Source organism: Saccostrea cucullata, unplaced genomic scaffold, assembly GCF_032062105.1.
Source record: "Saccostrea cucullata isolate Sc308-1 unplaced genomic scaffold, CSIRO_AGI_Scuc_v1 ctg86, whole genome shotgun sequence".
NCBI lineage: Eukaryota > Metazoa > Mollusca > Bivalvia > Ostreida > Ostreidae > Saccostrea > Saccostrea cuccullata.
Genome location: NW_026930361.1, coordinates 98,877 through 121,384, shown reverse-complemented (window position 1 = coordinate 121,384; position 22,508 = coordinate 98,877). Strand labels below are relative to the sequence as shown.

Here is a 22,508-nt window from a genome sequence, read left to right as displayed (position 1 = left end):
ACTTGAAAAAAAAAATTACATCCTTGATATCAAATTTATATATAAACATGAGAATTCAGCCTCAGATAATCAATATCATGAGTATCAATTACATTAAATTATCATTAAAAAGAAATAAAAGTATATTGAAATTTATTGAGACATTAAAAAAAATAGATTTCCATAGATCACCACAGGGGGCTTAATTGTTGGATCCGTAAATGGATATTTTGATCGTTTGAATCCATTTTTTTCACTGCTTAATAACTGCCAAGTTGAACCTATAGGCAATCAAATGGGTTTGAAGTTTGTGGGTATTGTTAACCTATTTTCCTCCCCCTAAATCTGAATGTTTTGAAAATGCAGACAAATGGGGTAGAAAAAGATTGTCTCTGATATTTCGACACTGTTCAGTCTTATTTTTAAAAGAAAAATAAATCTGTATAGATGCAGATTTGCAGAGCCTTTACCACAAAATCTTCCAAAACAATGAACGCTCATCTGCCCGTTAATGAAGTGAAGACACTGGGATATACAAACACAATGAAATCTGATCGGAAGACTCTTTGACGCAATTTTCCATTAAATTAGAAAAATGTAGGGGTCACCCCTGCCCATTCAGGAGAAATACAAAAAGAAAGAAAAGGTTAACATTGCAGCAAAGGAATATGTCTTCCGTACTTTTAATCTATTCAAGATACGAAATTCTAGACAGAAACTTGATATAGCAATTTCGGTAGCGTCTTCAAAAAATTGGGTAAAAATGAATGATGTTTTTTTACTGAAGGAGAAAGAAATGCAAAATATTGGTCATGTAAGAATCTAAGGTCAGGAAAGTGGTCACATATAAATGATTGGACGGCTATAAAATGATCGTACACCTGTTGTACAACACGCAATATACACATCATATGATACACGAAACTGAAACAACCTTTGGTAAACGTACATATAAATTTCAGCGAGAACATTACAAATGAAATTGTCATCTAGAATTGGACCACAGATACAAGATGGCTGAAGAATATCAAGTTGTTAAAACTTTCCACAATCCTCCTGCAGTGGAAACCTTTGTTAAATATCCCAAGTGTTTATGGACTAACAATTTTACACTCTTCGACTATATAAAAAGCATTAAGCCTTTTTAAACTTTATCAGATTAGGTTCATTATTTCAAAGAAATCATATTTTTACAGGAAAATAAGCACATGTATAACCTTAGTTAATCTAGTTTCTCAAATCCTTTTTTTAAAACAAAATAACAGGAATTATTTTACCTTTTTAATTAAGAGGAGATAAAATTTAAGCAAATTTATTACATATTCTTTCTTTACAAATTATTAAATAAATTTCAAATGTATAATTCTTTTTAGAAATTTTAATTCAATATATATCAAAAAGATTTCCAAACAAATTTGTCATATTACTGGTAATTTAAAAGATAATAAAACACAGTAAATAAATTTTTTTTTCATCCACCATGAACTCATAAAAAATCTTTTAAAATAACTACTAAGTTCTTTTTCATCATAATTTAATTGACAGTAAAACTCAAGGAAGTGTATATAAAAACCCCATTAAAAAAAGAAATCAATAAAGCAATGCTATAATTTTTTTATTATGGCAATGAATTTTCAGGTTTATTTTTGCATCTATTAATTTTGTTTGTTTGTTTTAAGTAAATTTTAGGAAAAAATATAGTAATCTTAATTTTTTAAAAAATTACTATAATAGCAAATAAATGTGGGGGGAAAAAAAAGCCATTTCATTTTGTAATAATTCCTCCTTGTGTCTGGAAGAAATTCTGGAATGTTGAGGTTAAAATAATTACTGGTATAGCATTGACGCTGCTAGTACTGTAGGTCCCCCACTGATAAGAACACATCAAGTGCCTGTTCTCCGCTAAATAATTGGACCAAGATCCTTAAATATTCCCTGGTTTTCATGTTCATTTCAATTCTGCAAGTCAATCACATTTGTCAGATCTGTTTTTATAAACAACGCTGTTTTCTCCTTCCAGTAAAAAAAAAAAAGATAAATCTAGAGCAATAAATATTTTTGAGCAGATTTTTTTCACTTTCTTTTTCTTCTTATTTTTCAAAATAATGCAAAGTTTTTGATTAATCAATGAAATTGACAAATGAGCATCAGTATAAAATTATCATAATTCTCTTGCTTTTAAAATTTATAATTGATTACGATTCCTGAAATTTCATCCTGTTTTGAATTATCTATGACAAAGATCAGAGATGTTACTGCATCAACCCCGATATCTATTGTGTTGTCAATATCTAGAAAAATATACGAGGGGCACGTGTAAATAATGTCACTGAAGTAACCGAATCAAGCGGAAAGATGGAGCGCGATATACCACTCTTAAACCATGACATAGTGTTTTCAAATTGTAGCCTATTTTCTGAAGGAGTGAATCTTCCCATTCAACAATTAAATTATTATCTTCTTTGAAGTAGATATATAAATCTTAGCTGAACTCTTGCTTTTATCTACTAGACAAGAGGAATTCTACCGAAAGCTTCCATGCATAGTTCGACAAGGCATATTGCTGCAATTTTGTGTATGAAGAGGCTTAATCAGGCTTAACTTGGCTATTAAAATCCAATTTCCAAACTTGATTTACCAAGAGTGGACACTCATTAATTGCAGATGTGTCCCAACCTTCCCACTACATTTTCCTGAGAACCAAAGTTAATCTGATATGACAGCTAACTTTTGGTCTATTATACATCCATAAACTTCACTTGTTCATATAATCATGCAGAGAGAGAGGGAGAGAGAGAGAGAGAGAGAGAGAAGGTGGATAGATTAAAAAATTGATGAATCAAAAAATTTGGGCTCCTATGTGTGAACTCCTATGGTCTCGGTGAATGTTGTTCTTCTTAGGTGACTTAAGCATTTTACAGATTTCATATTTCATGCATTTTTTAAAATTTAAAGAGAGAGAATCTGTCTATGCCAAATATTTTTATACTGCAATTAAAATCTATTTAACTATTTATAAAAGGCTTACAATCCTAATATACATGTTTTCAAATTTCGTGTCTTGGGTATCTCATACATAAATAACCAAAATCATCTTAATTGCAAATTAAGAGTCAAATCAAGGAAAAAATATGAATGTTCTGTAGTTCAGAATTCTCGAAAAGCTTTACTTGAATACTTCTTCGAAATTACCTCAATTAGGTAGATGCATGGATATGAGCCAATAAATTTAATAAAGAAACCTTTAGGCAATTTACTATTTTCAAAAATATAAGATAAATTAAAATTTTGAAAAATGAACATAAAAATATGCATTATAATTTGATGTATTAAAATTCACAAATTGGATGAATTAAAATGTAGGGATCACATGCAAATTTAAGAGATTAATCTTTTTTCTAGAGATTTTTTCAAGGGAAAATATCTTTTATAATTAACACCAAATGTTAATTAAAGGATTTAATATTCTATCCATATAATTCATTTATTTCAAGTTAATTGACCTCATTAATTGTCTTTTAAACTCATTTTATAAGCATTATTTAGTTGAATATATATACATGTATTAAAAACAGTAAATGTCCTTCCATTATAAATCAAAAAAACATAAATACTTTAAAAAAAAACCCGTAAAAAATGACAAAATGATCACAAAAATGTCTTCATCCCAAAGAAAAAAAAGTCTCATCATAATGACTATCTTCTGGAAAAAGAAAAAAAAAACAAAACACCAATATGCATTAAAACACACTCTTGGTAATTTTAAACAACTTACTTCCCAAACACGGGGTTGAGTTGTTTAGAGACATAGTTCTCTTTGTCGTTGATGGTCGTACTTCCCAGTCGTATCACCATGTAGGGGTCAGCCTTCCCATTCAGATCTGCTGGATGCAAATCGTTGGCCTACAACCAGAATATATAATGCCAGTTTGATACTGTGTAAATCCATGAAACTCTAACACTTGATAATCTGAACGGATAATTTGAAGATCAAATTTTAACTCCTTATTCTCAAGTTGCGGCAGATGTACAAAACTTTAGCAACCGAAAACTGCTAATTATCACACTACTATGAAATTATGGCTAGAAAAAGAAGGAGGCTATCATACTTGATAGATAATAAAAAATATGCACTATAACACTCAAATTCCATTTGTTCACATAAAATAAATTATTCTGTGCAAGAAAAAGAGCAATGGGTTTTCTATTCAAAGAAAGACAACTCTTGCTAAAATACTGCATTGAACAGAAGCTAAAATACTCAATGAACAAAAAATAACGACTCAAAAATCTAAGTTGTGGTCGATGATAAAATTTCTGAAATTTGATTTTTTTTTTCAGATTATATAGGTCAACAATAAAAAACACCGAGATTTATTGAATATTAATTTTAGAATACAGTACAACTCAGTTATGTGGGACTCCGATATAAGGAAAATCTGAAATAGGGACATTTACTTCTTTCCCTCACATCATAACTCTTACACAAAATTAATATAAAGCTAAAGTTATAATGAGGATTTGTAAATTCATGTCCAAAAGGATTTCTCAAAAGTAAGTTGCGTATTTTCAGAGTATACTCCTGGCCTTGTAGTTCTCAAAAGCTTACCTTAACAATGTAGATTCTGACCAGGACTTTGATTGGATCATTGCTGGGGAGTCCCTGAAAGAGGCCACAGGTGGGGTCTCCTCCAGTTATCGTGGTGTCCTCAATATCGTCAGGTAGGGGTATCTTGTAGATTTTCAAGGATCCCTAAGATACCAACAAATGTTCTTGTTACTGGTATATTTTCTGTTCTAAACATATATAATTTAAGCCTATGATGCAAAATAGAAAATGTGTTCATATACATATATTAAAAAATATTCATAATTTCTCCTCTATTCATTCTTGATTATAGGTTTCACACAATTACAATGGTTCTAGTCTGCTGACCTTGAACTTTCCCACAATACGACTTTCATCTGTGTCCTCTGTGGCCGACTTTTTCCCTCTGTATAATTCAAAAGTGTGGAGCCAGTCCTTAAATCCATCAAACTCAGCCTGCCCCTCCAGTTCATTAGGGTACACCTAAAATGACAAGACAGTATAATATCAACTGTAAGTACCCCATACAAATTATAACACATGGCCTAAAAAGAAAACAGTTTACTTAAATTTTTTAACAAGAAACTTTGGACTGATTCAAAGAATATTGTTCTATGACTAATTTGTATAAAGACAACCAGAAGTACTGATTAATAAAATTTAGGTAATGACTTAGTGAATTGTGGTATGACTGAGAACCCATTATATACTTTTGTTTTCATGTGTTCACAGTAATGGTGAAGCACCAATAGCTCCGAAAAAGAATCATACAGTAAAGTCATTAAACATACTTAAAAACACACAGATACGGACGATTTAATTTAAGTAATTGTAAATCTTGTAATTTAAAAATATATTATATGAGATTATTTGAAAGGATCAGCCCCTCTTTGGGACTTATCACGATTTTGAGTTTTAAGACTTGGATTTTTTCCTTGTATGCACATATATGTATGCTCCGCAGGACAGAACTTACATTATAGTACAGACAAATAAGTGTGTGCAGTAGAGCAAGTGTTAAAAGTCTTCTATAATGTGTCCACTCAGCAAAAATTTAAAACTTCAATTCCTGATTATTTGTGAGAAATGCCTTATATCTCAGGTTCCATTCTTAACATAATTATGTGTTTTAAAAGAATTTGCGTTCGTTTTGTTTCAAATCCCCTGTAAAAAGTTCTTTTCAATGCATTGCCAGCTCTACTGGCATTAACCCTTTGTGTGCGGGAACCCAGTATATTGGGTCTGACGTCACAAACGCTTGCGTGCGGGAACCCAATATGTTGGGTCTGAGTCTGGAATTAGCGCTTCGTCACATAAAACGTCGTATAAAACGTATAAATGAGTTGTGAATTATTCAGAATCTATCAATATGTATTATAAAACTACAAAACATTGTAAAATAGGTAATTAAAATGTGAAAATATGCGAATTATTTGTGAAATGATGATTTAAAGTGAAGGTGTTTGGCGTTTGTTACGATGAAAGTCAGTCCGCTATTTTTGGAAACAGGGAAAAAACGCGCATGTTATAAATATCTTCTAACTTGCTCTAATATAAAGGAAAATAAAGAAATAAATCCAAAAAAATAGTTAAATATCAATAATTCTAATAAATTTGTGTTGTAGACATAAAGTTAATAAGAAATTGACGATATTTTGGGAGAAAAACTCTGGTTAACTTGACTTGACCTTAACCTTGCGAAGTTTTTCCTGTTAAAACGAAAGTAGAATGCACATGCTACTGAACTTCAGTCTGAAGCATATCGAGAGCTTATATGGTTGGCAAAGTTTTATATTTTAGACATACGGTGGTTATTATTTGTTTATTTGGTGTTTTGTAAGTAGACATATATTACATCGTCTAAATGAAAACAATAATGCGCGAGATTGAACCTGGCAAGTCACAGACGTTTTTCTTTTCCTCAGTGGCTGTGCACGTTGTTTACATACGTAAATCAAGCTTTGCTTTGATATAAACGTTTGCAATAAATAATTTGAAGCATCTTGTTAATTAAAAGTATCTGTTTTTTTAACAATAAATAAAGAAATAAATAAGTAAACAATTTTTTTTAATCTAAAGACCCATTTCAAAAATGTTGAAAGATAACAAAGGTTCCACCTAATAAAAGTAATAAATGTGGAGGGCCTTGAACACTATAGAAAATTTTCCAATGAGTAATTGCATTGATAGGTAAGTGCAAAAGAGATATATAGAGAATATATATCCATCAACATATTTTTGTGATCAAGCAAAATTAATTCATGATGCATGCAGGTATTCGAAATATACACAATACTAGTTTTATAACTGACAATCATGGAGTCAATTAAGTGGCCATAATTACACCTAAAATTTCTGGTTTAAAGCTGCTTGATGTTTCATCTATTTGGGAAAATTTTCAAATATTTTTTATAACAGTATATGATATATTGTAAAAATTTTAGCACAATTAAAATTTAAAAATAAACTTGATATTTTCTATATAGTGTCTTCAAATGTAAGCTAGTAATCAGAAAGATACATTGATACATTTGATCATGTGCATATATATGAAAATGGTAAAAAGTGATGAAAAAATTTTGAAGTGCTAATTTCCCCTGAAATGACTGTCATTTGTGTAAACTGTGGTATTTGTTTTATTTCAGTAAGTAATAAAATACCATTTTTATTTCCTTGATGAGGATTTTATAGACTCTCGATAATTTCAAAACCAATATATGTTCCTGGATCTTTGGTATCTTGGCGTTTAAGATTTCTTCAAGGCATTTACATACTCTAGTTTGCATGGGACCTAATTAGTAAGTGAAAATAATTGGTACTACATGTATCAGAATTCTTTTCTAAACCAAGTTTAAGAACATCAGGGAGACATTTTCTTTTTCTTTAAAATAGACTCTTGCCAGAATAAAGCACGTGGATTAAATTGCACGTTTTCTCCACTTTTTATCTCTATTTTATTTAAAACCAAAAACAGTGAGACTGCCCCAACCTATACATGCACACACAAAATTTTAAAATTCACTGGTTAAATAAATGGTAAGTCTACAGTTTAAAATCAAGATGAATTGTCATTTTTGTAGGCATAAGAAGGAGATCAGAGTCTTTTGAATTTGTAAATTGTATGGACTTGCATGTAAATCTGTTCGATAAATTACAATAAAGACTGGGTAATACAGCAAAACTCGTTTAGTATGAACACAAATATTGCGAATTTACAGATATAGCGAAGTCAATTTGGATACCCAGCAAAATAAATTTAATTGATTTTTTATACAGTTATAACGAATTACAGATATTGTGAAGTAATTTCATAGGTCCCAGTGACCTCGTTATAACCAAGTTTTACTGTAGGAATTGTACTTTTCAAACTCAAAAGTACACACTGTACATGTTTTTACCTATTAATATGTAATATGTCCTCTAGTTTACAAATTTATAAGGCCCAAGAAGCTTCTACATTCCATCCCTTCTAGATATGTAATAGTAAGATAGATACATTTGATATAAAAGATAATTGTATATGCCTGAATGAATACAGTAAAAAAGCTAAGATTTACTGTGAGAATTTTTTTTAATGTTGGTCAAGAAAATTTTTCAAAAATGCAAATTCCTATATACAATTACTTACCAACAAAGATTACATTTTGGTCTCCAAAGATATGTTTATTTTTAAATATGAAAATGTGAATAGTTGCTTAGAATACAAGGAAATCCCATAGTGGAAATAAAATATATATATTATTATTAGGAATAATATTTTATGTTGAAGTAAAAATTCAGGCACATTCAAAACTTGTGTAACAGAAAAGGAGAAGATGTATGGTAACTATGGTTGGACCAAGAATTGAACTCAGGAACCCTGCTTCACTAGTCAGATGCTCTACCGAATGAGCTACCGAGGGTGATACCCATAGCACAAACATTACATATCCCTCCTTAAAGTTATCTTTATCCTTGCAGACACAACCCAAATTCTTATCAGCCCCTGACAGGACTTTCACTTGCAAAGCCAGAGGGGTCAATAGCATCAAATCTGTAACAAGGAAGGAGAAAATGCATGGCTGGACCGTGAATCTAAGAAGGGGCCCCTGCATCACTGGTCAGATGCTCTACTGACTGAGCTTGCTTGGCCTATATCCATGACCCATACCATTACACTTGCATAAACTTAAAAGTATTTCATAATATATTGATTGATATTACGGTACATATCTGTCAAACATCATTAACTAAAATCAATTGAAAAATATCAAAACTGTTATTCACCAGTGACCACATTGAACAAAGTAATTTTTGAAAACATTATAAATGACTGTTAAAGGTGCTTAAATTTCTAAAATTTAAAATACTAGTTTTCCTGCTGGCAATTATTGTTGCCAGCTAGGAATAAAACTTCTAATATAAATGCCACATTTCTTACAGAGTCAGAAGTACTGTGGAAGGAAAGTTGATGAATATATTAACTTTACAAAAAATACGGAGAAATGCATTTTCTTCAATAAAAGCAAAATAAAAAAAAAAAGAAATTGAGAATTACTAGAGTATATTTAGGGCTGTTAGATACCAGTCATTAGAAAATAAGACCTCTATAACTTAGTGTAAATGTTTTTTTTTTTTTGTTTTTTTTTTTAATTTATTTAACATATTGACTGCTTTAATTTGAAAATGATACTACTAACTAGCAATTAGTTCATTGTTGTGCCAATTTGCTCCAAGATTTCCCAACCTCGAAAACTGCATATTCTTTGAGGATCACACTTTCTTATATGATGCTATTATGCCAATATTTCTTAAAATAATCACTGGTTTTATAATTACAGGCTAATTGAATCTTCAATTTATACTCTTTTTAGTTAAAATCTGAAAAAAATCCATTAACTTAAATCAGAATTCACTTAAACCTACATGAATATATCCCTTACTCAGATAAGTATACAATGACTTTTCACAACATAATGGTATACCGGTATATAACATTGACTTTATCATTGAGTTATTGTTTAAATAATTTTTTTTTTTACATAATATTAAACTAAAATTGAATTTTTAAAGCAATTAATTTATTTCTTTTCATCAAAGTGCAATATTTTCTCTGAAAAATATAGTTTTAAATGCTAAAAAGTCATTTTAAAATATATTTTTTGAAAATTTGGTTTCCATGGCAACAGAAAATATTAGATTTCTAAAAAAAATATTATAGATTAAGAAACACAACATTTGCTATATATTTGCCTAATTTCAAGCAAATTGGTTGTCAACAATTTTAGATATTTGCATTTTAGTACACCATTGTGATAATTTTGTTGATATTACAAAACAACTCAGTCCTGAGGTTACAGCGCGCGTAAAACAAGTCAGCACACAAAGGGTTAAATTCAACATGTAAGGAGAAAAATGCTTTATCCTCAGAATACATTCCTTAAGTATATATATATATCTCATGCACACAAAATCTTCATTCTATGTAAAATTTTGGAAATCATTCACTCAAATTCTGCTATACAATATGGAACATAAAACATGCCATTAACAACAGCAAGCAAACATGGCCATGCTCCTACCTTGAGCTCAGACTCGAGCTTTCTGAACTTCCTGGCGATTTGCTTCTTTTTCTTTTTGTCTGAATCAGCTTCCTCCTCCGACATATCGAAAGCCGAGTTTAACAGACCCAGTCCAGATTTGATGTTCTGTCACACAAATAAGGCACACAAACAACAGTTATCTAAGCATGCAACAACACCCACTACCAACAACAGCAATACACAGATCTGTTATACTCGAATATGAACTATTTCAATAAGCTTCATATAGCTCTTTGGTCATAAAAGTTCCAAAATGTGGAATACAGTAGGATCTTATTAATCCAAATATGTTTAAAACAGACTAATTGGTTGTAAAAACCTATTTATTTACAAATGAAGGGAAAATCAGGAATACAATAAAAACACATCAAGACGAAAGAACTTTAGTAGATGCATCCACCGATTTTCTTTTCTAATCATCATAGTAAATTTTCTTGCATATAAAAATAAGCAGAACAGTATTGAAGAATCAGAAAACCAAAATGGAGCTGACCAAAGAGCCATCCAATCTTATATTTCATGCATTAGCTAAAGCATAACAGCTAATTTCTCCCCAAGTACCTTTAGCTGTGCCACCGCTGGTGTGTTAGCCTTCTTCCTTTGAGCCTTTGGGGATAACCTGTTGGCCAGACTGACGGCTTTTGCCGCCCCTTTGAACGTCTTTTTCTGCTCGTCCTGTTTCTCCATTTGTTTCTCAAGTTTCTTGGCTTCTTTGGGGTTGTAATCTGGATCATCTGTAAAATTTGAAATTATAGTACTAGCTACATGCATACATCTTACTTTGTTTAAATATAACTGAACATTTTTCAAATCAGTGCAAAGAAAAAGATGACATTATATCCTTTTTATCTATAAGAGAAAGTGTGATTCAGGTGACTGCTTGAATTATCAATGTATATCTTAAAATAGGAATCCTTACTTAATCTATTTTATACAATGTTTTGTACTTGATTATTCATTCAATTCATCCTCTATGCCCTCTTACCGTCAGTTTGATTTTGCGCCATGTTACCCCCGACATTCCCCCCACTGATTGCTCCATACGGAGTAACAGATCGCGGCTCTGAGGTGTGATTGTCCATCCTGTTGTAAATGTCCAGGCTGTCATACTTATCCTCCCTGTTTCTCTCATGTTCCTTCAGAATAAAACATGTTGTTGATCAGAGTTACAGAACATAAAGAAATGTCCTGATAAATACTAAGATTAATGACTTAAAAACTCCTGCATGTCCAAAAAAAAAAATCTAAACAATTTATGACTTTCTGATATGACGTGATGTTCAGAACACCATATAAATGCATGTGTCTGAAATTCAAATAAAAGCACACTGCACTCATTGTCATTTTTCGTCTACTATGAAGATATAATGTAAAAAAAGATATATATCTTGTGAAATATTGAAATTAACAAGAGGTCCACGGGCCTTATAGGTCACCTGAGTATCATGTAACAACTTTCCAGCGATTGTATTTGGTTCATGTTTTAATCCAAAAGCCATGAAATTCACAAATTTTGAAAGAGGCACCATTGCTTATCAAAGGGCAGATTTCAAAGCATTAATTTATTTTTAGTCAAAGTACCCCCCTGGTACCACTGACCCAGCGGCCCTGAAATTATCTATTTTGAAAGAGGCCCCTTTCTTCATTATAAGGCCAGCATTTTTTTTTATGTTTAGGTTTAGTTATGAACATGAGAATAAGGAACTAAAAAAAATTTTGATAAATCAATTATTAACATTTGCACATTCTTTTTTTATGCTATTCTAATAGGTTCCTTACCACTGGACACATAATGCTTACAAATAGGAAAGTACAACATCTAATTGCTTATTTCATCATTTGCCAGTTTAGGCCAGTTATATTAATTTTGTGATGTTGGTCAAAATATATTTTAAAAAATCAGTTCTTTAAAAGTCTTTCAATATATCTTCATTTTTTTAATATGTGTTAGGTGAATGTGTAGACATTGTTCTAAAATTTACTTGATGCCTAAAATTATAATTCCTATCATAAAACAGACAGGGAGTATTGGGGATTAGGGTGAACATTTTTTCAATTAAGTGTAAAATAATTTTTCTGGCTGATACAAATGATACTACATGCCTGTATATATATTTGTATATTCTTGCCTTTTAATAGTTGAATTTTTTTTTTATTTCTTCAGGTTATTGTTTATTTCTTCCTCAAATGGACTTAACTTCTCCCATAGTTTTATTCATTATATCTGATGCATAAGCAACCCTTTTCTGAAGAATGATGCTTAGACTGTAAGCTATAACAGAGACCTAAACAATGTCGCTGGCAATATGCAATAGCTACCACCGGCAGTTTAAAACCTGGGGGAGGAAAATAATTTACAGACAAATACTTTTGAAACGAATACATAATTATCTCACCAGCATGTCATTGTGCAACAAAGTCGTCAGCATTTTATTTGTCCTTTGAACGGGTGAAACGTTTTAAATGGCACTCGTATCGATGAATTTTACACTAAACCAAGCTATCTTCTCAGCTTTATTTACCCGCCGTTTCATCTTACAACCGGAAGTGCGAGTTCGTAAATTTGAAATCTCGATCCCGACTCAAATTTGACATCGGAAAGAAAAAAATTTAATTTTTTTCTGAAAATTCAAAACCTTGAGCGGAGGGTTTGTAAAACTGAAAATAAAATAAATCCTGGCCTTAAATATGTACATGTAATTAGATCATTAGCATATTAGCCAGGAGCAAAGGATAAGATGTTCAAAGAATTCATGCATTTCACTATATAATAATTAGAGCCCCACCCTAAAACAAGAACCCCTGACCCTGGGGCCATAAAATTCAAAATTTTGGTAGAGGCACTCTTGCTCATCATAACTATGTACTTAGTTTATTTAATACACAGGAGCAGAGAAGAAGATTTTCAAATAATTCATGTTTTTTCACTATATAACCAATAGAGCCCCGCCCTAACACCAGAACCCCTGACCCTGGGGCCATAAAATTCACAATTTTGGTAGAGGCACTCTTGCTCATCATAACTATGTACTTAGTTGGTTTATTTAATACCCAGGAGCAGAGAAGAAGATTTTCAAAGAAATAATGCATTTTCACTACCTACTTATTTAGCCCCGCCCTAGCACTAGAACCCCTGACCCCAGGGTCGTGAATTTCACAATTTTGGTAGAAGACTCATTGCTGATTACAATGATGCAAACAGTTTGACTGCTTGATGTCCAGGAGTAAAGAAGAAGATTTTTAAAGATTTCATTACTTTTAGTGGTTTTGGCCCCACCCCTCAGGCCCCAGGGGGGCAGGGATCATGAAATTCACAATTTTTGTTCCCCTTCACCCATAGATGCTTTGTGCCAAATTTGGTTGAAATTGGTTCAGTGGTTGCAAAGAAGAAGCTGAAAATGTTCAAATGTTAACACACGATGGACGACGGACGACGCACGACGACGGACGAAAACAGATAGCAATAGGTCACCTGAGTTTACTCAGGTGACCTAAAAATAAAACATTTGTAATTCTAATGAATGTGAGCAGCTTTATGAAAAGATGAAAGCTTACAACAGATAAAGATCATAGAGAGAAATAAAAATAAGACACACAAGTAGCTCAAAGATAAAAGAAAACATGAAAATACAGCAGAAAAAAGTCAGGAAATTTGTATAGATGTTGGAAGTTTTTATTGGTAGACAGCTTCATTCTGATTCCCACCTTATAAACTGAGAAGAGTTACAACTGCAAGTCTCTGATGAGAATGTAACTCTACTGGGTTTCACTTTAAATTGTAGCATTAATCTTTTTATGCCGTACCGGTAATTGAAGATTTGGGCAGTATAAAGTGTTTACACTGTTCATCTATCTTTCTGTTTGTCTGCAAAACTTTAATCTTACCAATAACTTTTGAAAGGCCTGGGCTATGTCTTTCATATCTCACAGGTGTATTCCTTGTTAGAATACCTTTTAGGGGAACCATTGACTTTGACCTTTAGACCTTGAAGTTTGACCCACTTTTGCAAACAAGAGGCCCATGGGCCACATTGCTCACCCAAGTAAATTGATTTCCCCTCTTGTAATGCCTATTGTGACCCCCCCAGGGGTCATGATTTGGACAATTTAGAATCTGCACTTCCCCAGGATGCTTGCACATAAGTTCAGCTTTTCTGGCTTAGTGCTTCTTGAATCTTGAGAAGAAGAATTTAAAAGATTTTTCCTATATATTTTAATGTACACCTTGGATTCCCTATTGCAACCCTGCCCTACTCTCTGGGGTCATGATTTAAACAATTTAAAATCTACACTACCCCAGGATGCTTCCATATAAGTTTCAACTTTTCTGGACCAGTGCTTCTTAAGAGAAGATTTTTTAACGATCCCATCCTATTTTTGTCTTTACTTGATTATCTCACCTTGTGAAGGGACTTGACCCTTCATTTTAACAATTTAAACTCCCCTTCACCTAGGAATGGTTTGTACCAACTTTTGTTAATATTAGCCCAGTGTTTCTTGAGAAGAAGTTGAAAATGTCAAAAGTTTACAAACAAACAGAAGGATGGACAGACGATGGACATCAGAAAAGCTCACTTGAGCTTTAAGCTCAGGTAAGCTAAAAATGACCAAACTTAAACCTTGGCCATATCTTTTGAACAGTTAATGCTAAAGCTTTCATACTTCACATGTATTCCTTGTGACAAGACCTTTCAAGGGGTATAAATGTTTTGGACTTTTTGACTTTGACCTTACAGTTTGAACCTCTTTTAAAAAAACTTTGGAACATTCTACAAAAGTACAGGTACACACTCAGTATAAAACTATATTATTTGTTAGATGAGAGAAAAATTTGTGAGAAGATCGAAGACTTTTGGATATTTCCTGCACAAAAACATGATTAAATTTATGCATCTCAAAGAAGTTTTTTTTTTGTACCAAAATATAGTGAGATTAGTTATTAAAACTGCAGGAAAAATAGCAATTTATTTCATTTTCAGTATCCATTCAAACTTTCTTTACTATAGTTAAAAAATCAATTTTTTGGTCACAGAAAGTTTGCTTCATCATGTTAATTTTTGTTACCACAAGCTCATGCTTCAAACTGACCAAAAATAGTTTCTATGCTCTTAATTTTAGTTAATTTTGAAAAAAAATGCCAAATTAGTGATCAATACTCTAAACAAGTGGCATCTGGTTATACATAAAAATACATGATATTTTGGGAAGTTCATTAAGTTTCCCTTTCCCCTAAAAAAAACTCTTGTCCTTGCAAAGTAGTATCATGGCCTGCATTTATTCGAAATATCAAACAATGAGTTTACTACCATATTATTTAAAAGAATTTTTTTTCAAATAAACTGTTATAATGTCAGAAATTTGTTTATATTAAAATAACAATTAAAATTACTTCACACAGAAAGGTTAGTTTAGTTCTAAATGTATCAGCTAGAGTTTGTATGGAGATCCAAGAGTCTAAATGTTAGCATTAGTCATTACCCACCATTTGATTTGCAGGTTTTTTCTTCTGCAATGTAATGATAACAATGGCAAAGTAAATACCATATAAAATACACCAAAGCAACATAAATCAGCATGGATGTGGTTACCATAAAAGTGCATAAACGTAAAAGCAAAGTCTTGACAGCCATTTTTGAAATCATCATTAGAGGTATGTTTTACCATATTCTGGGTATACATGGAGCTTTGACCTTTATCATTTTATTCATTCATTAAACTAAATATTCAAAACAAAGTGGATAATAAATGTCAAAAAATAATGAACGATAAAAAAATCAAAAATTTCAAAAAAAGCTTCCTCCTCCAACTCGCAGCTATTGCAAGCATGTTATGATTTAAGTCTTAAAGCTGAACACGATTCGTAAAAGGAGTGTGTCCGCCATTTTTGTTCCCGATTCTCGCTACTCTGCAAACCCGTATATAAAGGGCAAAAATTGGTCACTGTTCAGTGTAATGAGTAGACACCGGTGTAGACGGACGTATGCTATACAGGACTCGGTAGCGAGAAGAATAACGTATTATTTCGTCTAATGCAGGAAAGTAAGATACCAAATAAATTTACAATTATAGTTGTACAGGTCAGTGCAGTATACAAACAACACAGATACACATAACTCCTATAAAATGTAAATACAGGTAATGCAAGATAACCAGCACGAACACGGGTCGCCATTCCACGCCGATACCCGTGACAATAAAGCAGTCAGGTATGACTAATGCGACGAGTATACCTAGTGTTCATGTATCGTAGATAATGATATCGAATAAAAGGACTCTGTCCAAGTTATGACAAAATAAGAGGACTCTGTCCAAGTTATGACAAAATAAAAGTATTCTGTTCAAGTTATGACAAAATAAGAGTACTCTGTCCAAGTTATGACAAAATAAGAGAACTCTGTCCAAGTTATGACAAAATAAGAGAACTCATCAAAGTTGTGACAAAATAAGAGTATTCTATCCAAGTTGTGACAAAAGAGTTCTCTGTTCAAATTGTGACTAAATAAAAGTATTCTGGACAAGTTATGACAAAAGAACAGTATTCTGTCCAATTTGTGACCAAATTAGAGACTCCGTCCAAACTGTGACAAAATAAGAGTACTCTGTCCAAGTTATAACAAATTAAGAGTATTCTGTCCAAGTTGTGACAAGAGTTCTCTGTTCAAATTCTGACTAAATGAAATTACCCTGGACAAGTAATGACAAAACAAGAGTGTGAAATATTTGTGTTTTGAGACCCCCCCCCCCCTTATATGTCACATGTGTATAATTATTTGTAAACATTATTTGTACATGATTTCTCTTATAGCAATTATAAATGAACTGTAAACATTACCAAGTGTACTATAAAACGATGTTTGGTACTTCCTATTATTTCATGTTTGGTAAATCCTACACTTTCATGTTTGGTAAATGACCAAGTTTACCACGGAGGAAATATGGACTGATACGTAAAATTATAGACTCTTATGATTGAAACAGTATTTATTATGAATGTTTATTTCATTTAACTTACAGTTCAGGTTGTAAAATGATCGTAAATACCGTTTTTCATGTGTCTGTCGATCGGGTTGTTTTCCTTTTTGGTCATGGCGATTCGGAAGATTCTAATTTACACGGGGGGGTTAGGTTATTGTACTTCGTCCTCGAACGTCATTATTTTATAATTGTTAACTTATACGCAACTTGTATTGTACATTTTTATGCAACTTACCTTCATTGTTTATTACTATGTATTTGTTTTACGATTCGGCGTCACATTGTTCGTATTTTTCATGGTTTGTCCCACTTCGGCGATGTTGTTAGTATCGTCTGCCATTTTGGTCTACACTTTCATTTTGGTTAGGTAAAGCGCACTGCGCATGTCCGGTAGTTTACCCTATATAAGCGTCGCCACGGATGCTGAGGTTTCAGTTTGACTCTGCAGAGCGTCTGCGCAACAACTTTCATAGAAATTGTACGTAAATACTGATATAACTAACGAATGGGGAGTTTTTACTATAGATTATATTGACCAAATAGGTTTATTAAGGAATTCAACAGTCTCTACGAAGATTTACCATTGTTTACATTTGACCAAATTGAATTATTAAGGAAAATCAACAGTCATCATTTTACCAAATCATAATAACGTTACCAAATCATAATAGCATGACCAAATCATAATATGTGACGTCCAATCTGACCAAATGTATTACATCACCATTGTTTATTTGGTTATCCAGTCATCTGTATTACAGTTATTCCTTCATTAAATTATTGCTGAAACTTTAATTATCTTATGTTGTGCTCTTGTTTGCCTCTGCAATGCAATATTTTACTGACCAACACAGGGATTTATCTTACCAAATCAACCAGGATTACTAATTAACAAATTACCAGGAAATACCATATATATTGGTTACAATGAAATATATCTCCTTAATTGGAGGTTTGATCAATTATAAAAAGCCTCATACCTCGGGCACGTTACAGAAATTTGGTGGCAGCGGTGGGATGAAAATCCTTGATCATTTCATTACCAGAGAATTCCTTGATCATCTCAATTTCATACACTATTTTGATGTTGTCATAATTTTATGACATGGAAACAACAGAAGAAAATGACCAAATGATGTTACTTAATAAATTCTGTGTTGGTTAGTCAGGGGCAGGTGAGGGCACAGCAGTATTAGCGGACGTTCTGCAGACTCAACTCCCAGATGGCCAAAGTAATGAATCAAGTCTGGTTAAAAAAAAAATTTGATGCCACTCCTAATGGAGAAGTACCATTTATTGATTTAATGTAAAATATAACACATTTGAGAGAAATGAGCAATCTGAATCTACACAGTGTTCCAGAACATTGATGTCTGGAGTCAGTACAAATTATAGTAATTCTTTGTAGGAATGCCTGAAGAGCATTCATTTTGAGGTCAGATCAGCGAGATGAGTACTACGTGGTGGAAAGGGTGAACATTTTGGAAACCATAATTGGTACTAAAGGGCCACGGAGATGCGATTCCGGACGGAATTCACTTGTATCGTTTTCTGACGACCAGGGCCCACCGTCAGTTAACAATAGGATACTCTCGGGTGGTCTGGGTACTACTAATAGACGTGCCCGTTCATACGAACTTGGGACTACTGATAATTTAGTTGAGGCTGCTTCCGTTGATCCTGACATTTCATTATGTCAGATGAAATCATGTTTTTCTCATAGGCCTAAGTTCAATACTGTCATAAATGGTCAGGTATGTTCGGAGAAGAATAATTATTCTAGGATCCCATCAGGTGAGACGGCAGGTAAGTCCGCTCAACAGTCCTGCATGGATAAGCCGCCTATGGAAGGCGTATGTTCACATTCGGCCATGGACGCATGGTCATGGTCCACCCAACCTGCAGCCCAGGGAATGGCTCAGTCTCCATCTCACAGCCCTCAGGGTCGAGCGCGTACTGCTGAGTGTGTTGGTGAGATGATTGCTAAGGATCTGAAGAAATCTGCAACATATGATGGAAAGAGCAGTTGGCAAGATTATTATATTCAATTTGAAATGGTATCAGAACTTAACGATTGGAACGACTCAAAGCTATTCAGCTTGCAACAAGTTTACGGGGGGTGGCACAACAAGTGCTCAGTGACATTGCTCCTGACCACAGAAAAGATTATGACTATCTTGTTCAAACTCTATCTCAGAGATTCGAACCCAAAAACCAGTCTGAGTTATACAGAGCTCAAATAAAGAATAGATTAAGAAAAAGAGATGAATCTCTCACTGACCTTTCTCATGAAATTAAAAAGTTAGTTAGATATGCATATCAAGATGCATCATCTGAAGTCCGAGAACAGTTGGCTCGTGACTGTTTTATAGATTCACTGAATAAATATGAAATTGAATGGACTGTCCACCAAGGTAAATCAAAATTTGTTGAAGATGCTGTCCAACTCGCTCTTGAATTTGAAGCCTTCCAAAATAGTAGGAAGCACACAATATTTCAGAAACATGGAAGGGTAGGAATGCAGGTGGCGCATGATGCTACCCCATTCTCAAGGGATGACGAGCTGCGTCATTTTTCTCTCAAGAAGCTGAAAATATACAAAATGACAAATAAAAAAAATCAAGTTCAATATCAAATTTGAGACAATGGTGAAAAAAACTGATGTGGCATCAAATATCATTTTATCAACGATTGAAGAAAAGAACAAAGTTGGATAGGAAGACTTGTTTAAAAAAAATCATTACAGAGGTCATCTGGTATTTAAAAAAAAAAAATAAGAAAAGAAAACAAAAATGGAAAAAGGGAAAAATTAAAAAAAAAAAAAGTTATTTGGTCATCTTGACTGCAGATATGCGATTTCAGTATAAAAATTGCCTTGTTACTTTCCTTATTTAAGGATACCCATCTCTGGATGAGAATTTCAGTTTAAATATACATGTAGATGCCAGTGCATTTGACATATTGAAGAATTCATGTTACAAATGTGTGTCAACTTAGAGATAAAGTTGTTGCTTACTTAAGCAAGTCACTATATGTAGTGAAATAAACTACATGTACTGTGTTATCAAAAGAGAATTACTTGGAATAAATGAGTCAGTCAAAAATTTTGACCATTTACCTACATGGCAAAAAGTTTCTCATTCGCACTGACTGGTGCACTGAGATTGGTCCTTAAATACAAAAACCTAGATTGGGAAGGTCAAGAGGCTACAAATTTTATCAACACATGATTTCTATATTCATCATAGAGTAGATTCCCAGCATGGAAATGCTGATGGGTTGTAAAGTCATGCATATGCTGAGTGCACACATTGTGTTAAAAAGAAAATAAACTTATGATGGTCATGAAGAAAAACTTCAAAGCATCGCAGTCAGGATGATCAGATTTACACCTACAACTGGTCAGAATTTTCAAGAATCTGACATTTTTGTTTTGTAGATAATCAAGATTTACTTTGTTTTAATATTTGATTTGGAAGTTCAGCAAAAGAAGTACAGATTGAGTATAAGAATTATATACTTGGAAGAGGAATAATATTCCAAGACCAGGGTGGGAGGATATTTCTCAAGAAAGTTTACAAATCAAGTCTTACTGGTCCCAGTGGGACATACTTGTTATTTAAGACAATATTTTGTACAGAAAATGGTTTAATGCTAAAACCAATATGTCACATAACAATTGATTTTACCTGAAAAATATATACCTCAGGTCCTAACGATGTTGCATAGTGACCCTACAGATGGACACTTAGGAGTGAACAGAACTTTAGCCTAAGTCAGACAGAGGTTTTACTGGGTTGGAAATAAAACAGTTTTGTCTGGAATGTCAACGATGTCAATCAAGCAATCCACCAACCTGCACTCCTAAGGCTCCATTGAACCAATATATTGTTGGTGCTCCACTGGAAAGGGTTGCTCTGGATATTGTAGGTCCCTTGAACAGAACTCCTAAAGGAAAGTCAGATATATCAGTCATTGTCAACTATTTTACTAGATGGACTGAGGCTTTTGTACTTCCAAATATTAAAGCAAAAACAATTGCAAGAGTATTTCTCAATGAGTTTGTTTGTAAATTTGGTATTCATCGTCAAGTACATACTGACCAAGGCACACAATTTTAACTAATGTTTCAAGAGAAGTATGAAATTCTCAGAATAGATAAAACAAATTAGCAGCATCCATTCACCTCAGAGTGACGGATTTGAACATTTCAACAGGACTCTCACAGCTATACTTACAATATATATGTCAATTTCTTGGAAAGACTAGGATATAAATACTTACCTTTTGTATAACTACTGGCATACAGATCTTCAGTTTGTGAGAGCATAAAGTTACCAGTGCAGTTTGTTGATTTGGGCAGGGAACCAGCACTGCCTGTGGATCTTTTATTTGGTTGACCGCCTACAATAGATTTAAAATTTCATTATTCAACATTTACAATATTAATTGAAAATGCTTAATTGAAGCTTAAGTCACAGACAGAAATGTCATTATGATCATAATGCAAAACAAGTTTCCTTCAAGACAGAGCCATTGGCTTAATTTGTAATAAAAAGCAAAAGATTGGCATCTATCTAAAATTTACTAAAACATTGGAGTGACATTATACCATCAGTTTAATAAATAAAATAAATTTAGTGACCTAGAGTACAGGATACAGTGCAACATGACAGTGGCAATTAAGCAGTACACCTTTATCTTCTCAAAGAGTTTTATGGAAAACTGTAACATTTTCTACAAACCTTCAGAATTATGAATTAACAATAGTCAACTGACTGATTGGACATCACATATGATTGTATTACTTTTACCAGACCTGTTTACCTTTTTATGAGTGCCTTTAAGAATAAACAGCACTGGTCTATGGTTGTTTGAAAAAGTTTGATACAAGTCCACATGCAGTTTGATCAGCACAGGAAGGACAAATGCAAACCAAAACTCCTGCCTGCATGCCACAATGTTCTAGCTGTCAAGTGACACTCTACCCTACATCTTGGGTAACCACCTACAATCAGAGATCTTATAATTATGAACAGTATTAAAACAGATCATATCAACTCCTTGTTACAGGCATTCCAGATATATTAGCCTGATTAATAGACTAATTTGATGTGATCGCCAGAGATGTCAATCAGATGTGGTAACCGCCAATTTATACTCTAACTTGTGGAAGTTAAGGGAAACAGAAATTCTGTGTGATGCGAAACAAACTTTCTTCCTTCACGATGATGATGCTGACTTATGGACTGTGAGACTATATGGTATAGGTATAAAAACTTTTATATTATTAAGGGTATCTGTTAGAATTATAAGCAACTTTGAGTTGCTTTGGGAGGGGGATGGATTTTTGAAAATATTTATTTTATTGAAAGGAATGATGA

General features: G+C 32.9%; 1 protein-coding gene and 1 long non-coding RNA gene across 10 annotated transcripts in view; both read right to left on the bottom strand.

Annotated features, from left to right (window-relative positions):
• The window catches only part of LOC134283821 (otoferlin-like), a 96,374-nt gene that overhangs the window by 18,359 nt on the left and 55,507 nt on the right, over positions 1–22,508 (bottom strand). For 8 of the 9 annotated variants that reach the window (XM_062766305.1, XM_062766304.1, XM_062766307.1 and 5 more), the window contains 6 exons: positions 11,135–11,285; positions 10,711–10,883; positions 10,129–10,254; positions 4,916–5,050; positions 4,589–4,732; positions 3,755–3,882 (listed from right to left, as the gene is read on the bottom strand). In XM_062766305.1, coding sequence (XP_062622289.1) covers positions 3,755–3,882; positions 4,589–4,732; positions 4,916–5,050; positions 10,129–10,254; positions 10,711–10,883; positions 11,135–11,285 — 857 coding nt within the window. The remainder of the gene's footprint in view (positions 1–3,754; positions 3,883–4,588; positions 4,733–4,915; positions 5,051–10,128; positions 10,255–10,710; positions 10,884–11,134; positions 11,286–22,508) is intronic. The other variant, XM_062766311.1, reaches the window with a different exon arrangement.
• On the bottom strand, positions 17,368–22,048 carry LOC134283823 (uncharacterized). Its single transcript, XR_009995567.1, has 5 exons — positions 21,952–22,048; positions 21,409–21,528; positions 20,814–21,072; positions 19,406–19,711; positions 17,368–19,125 (listed from the first exon to the last, which is right to left on the bottom strand). It is a non-coding gene; the product is annotated as an uncharacterized LOC134283823 (long non-coding RNA).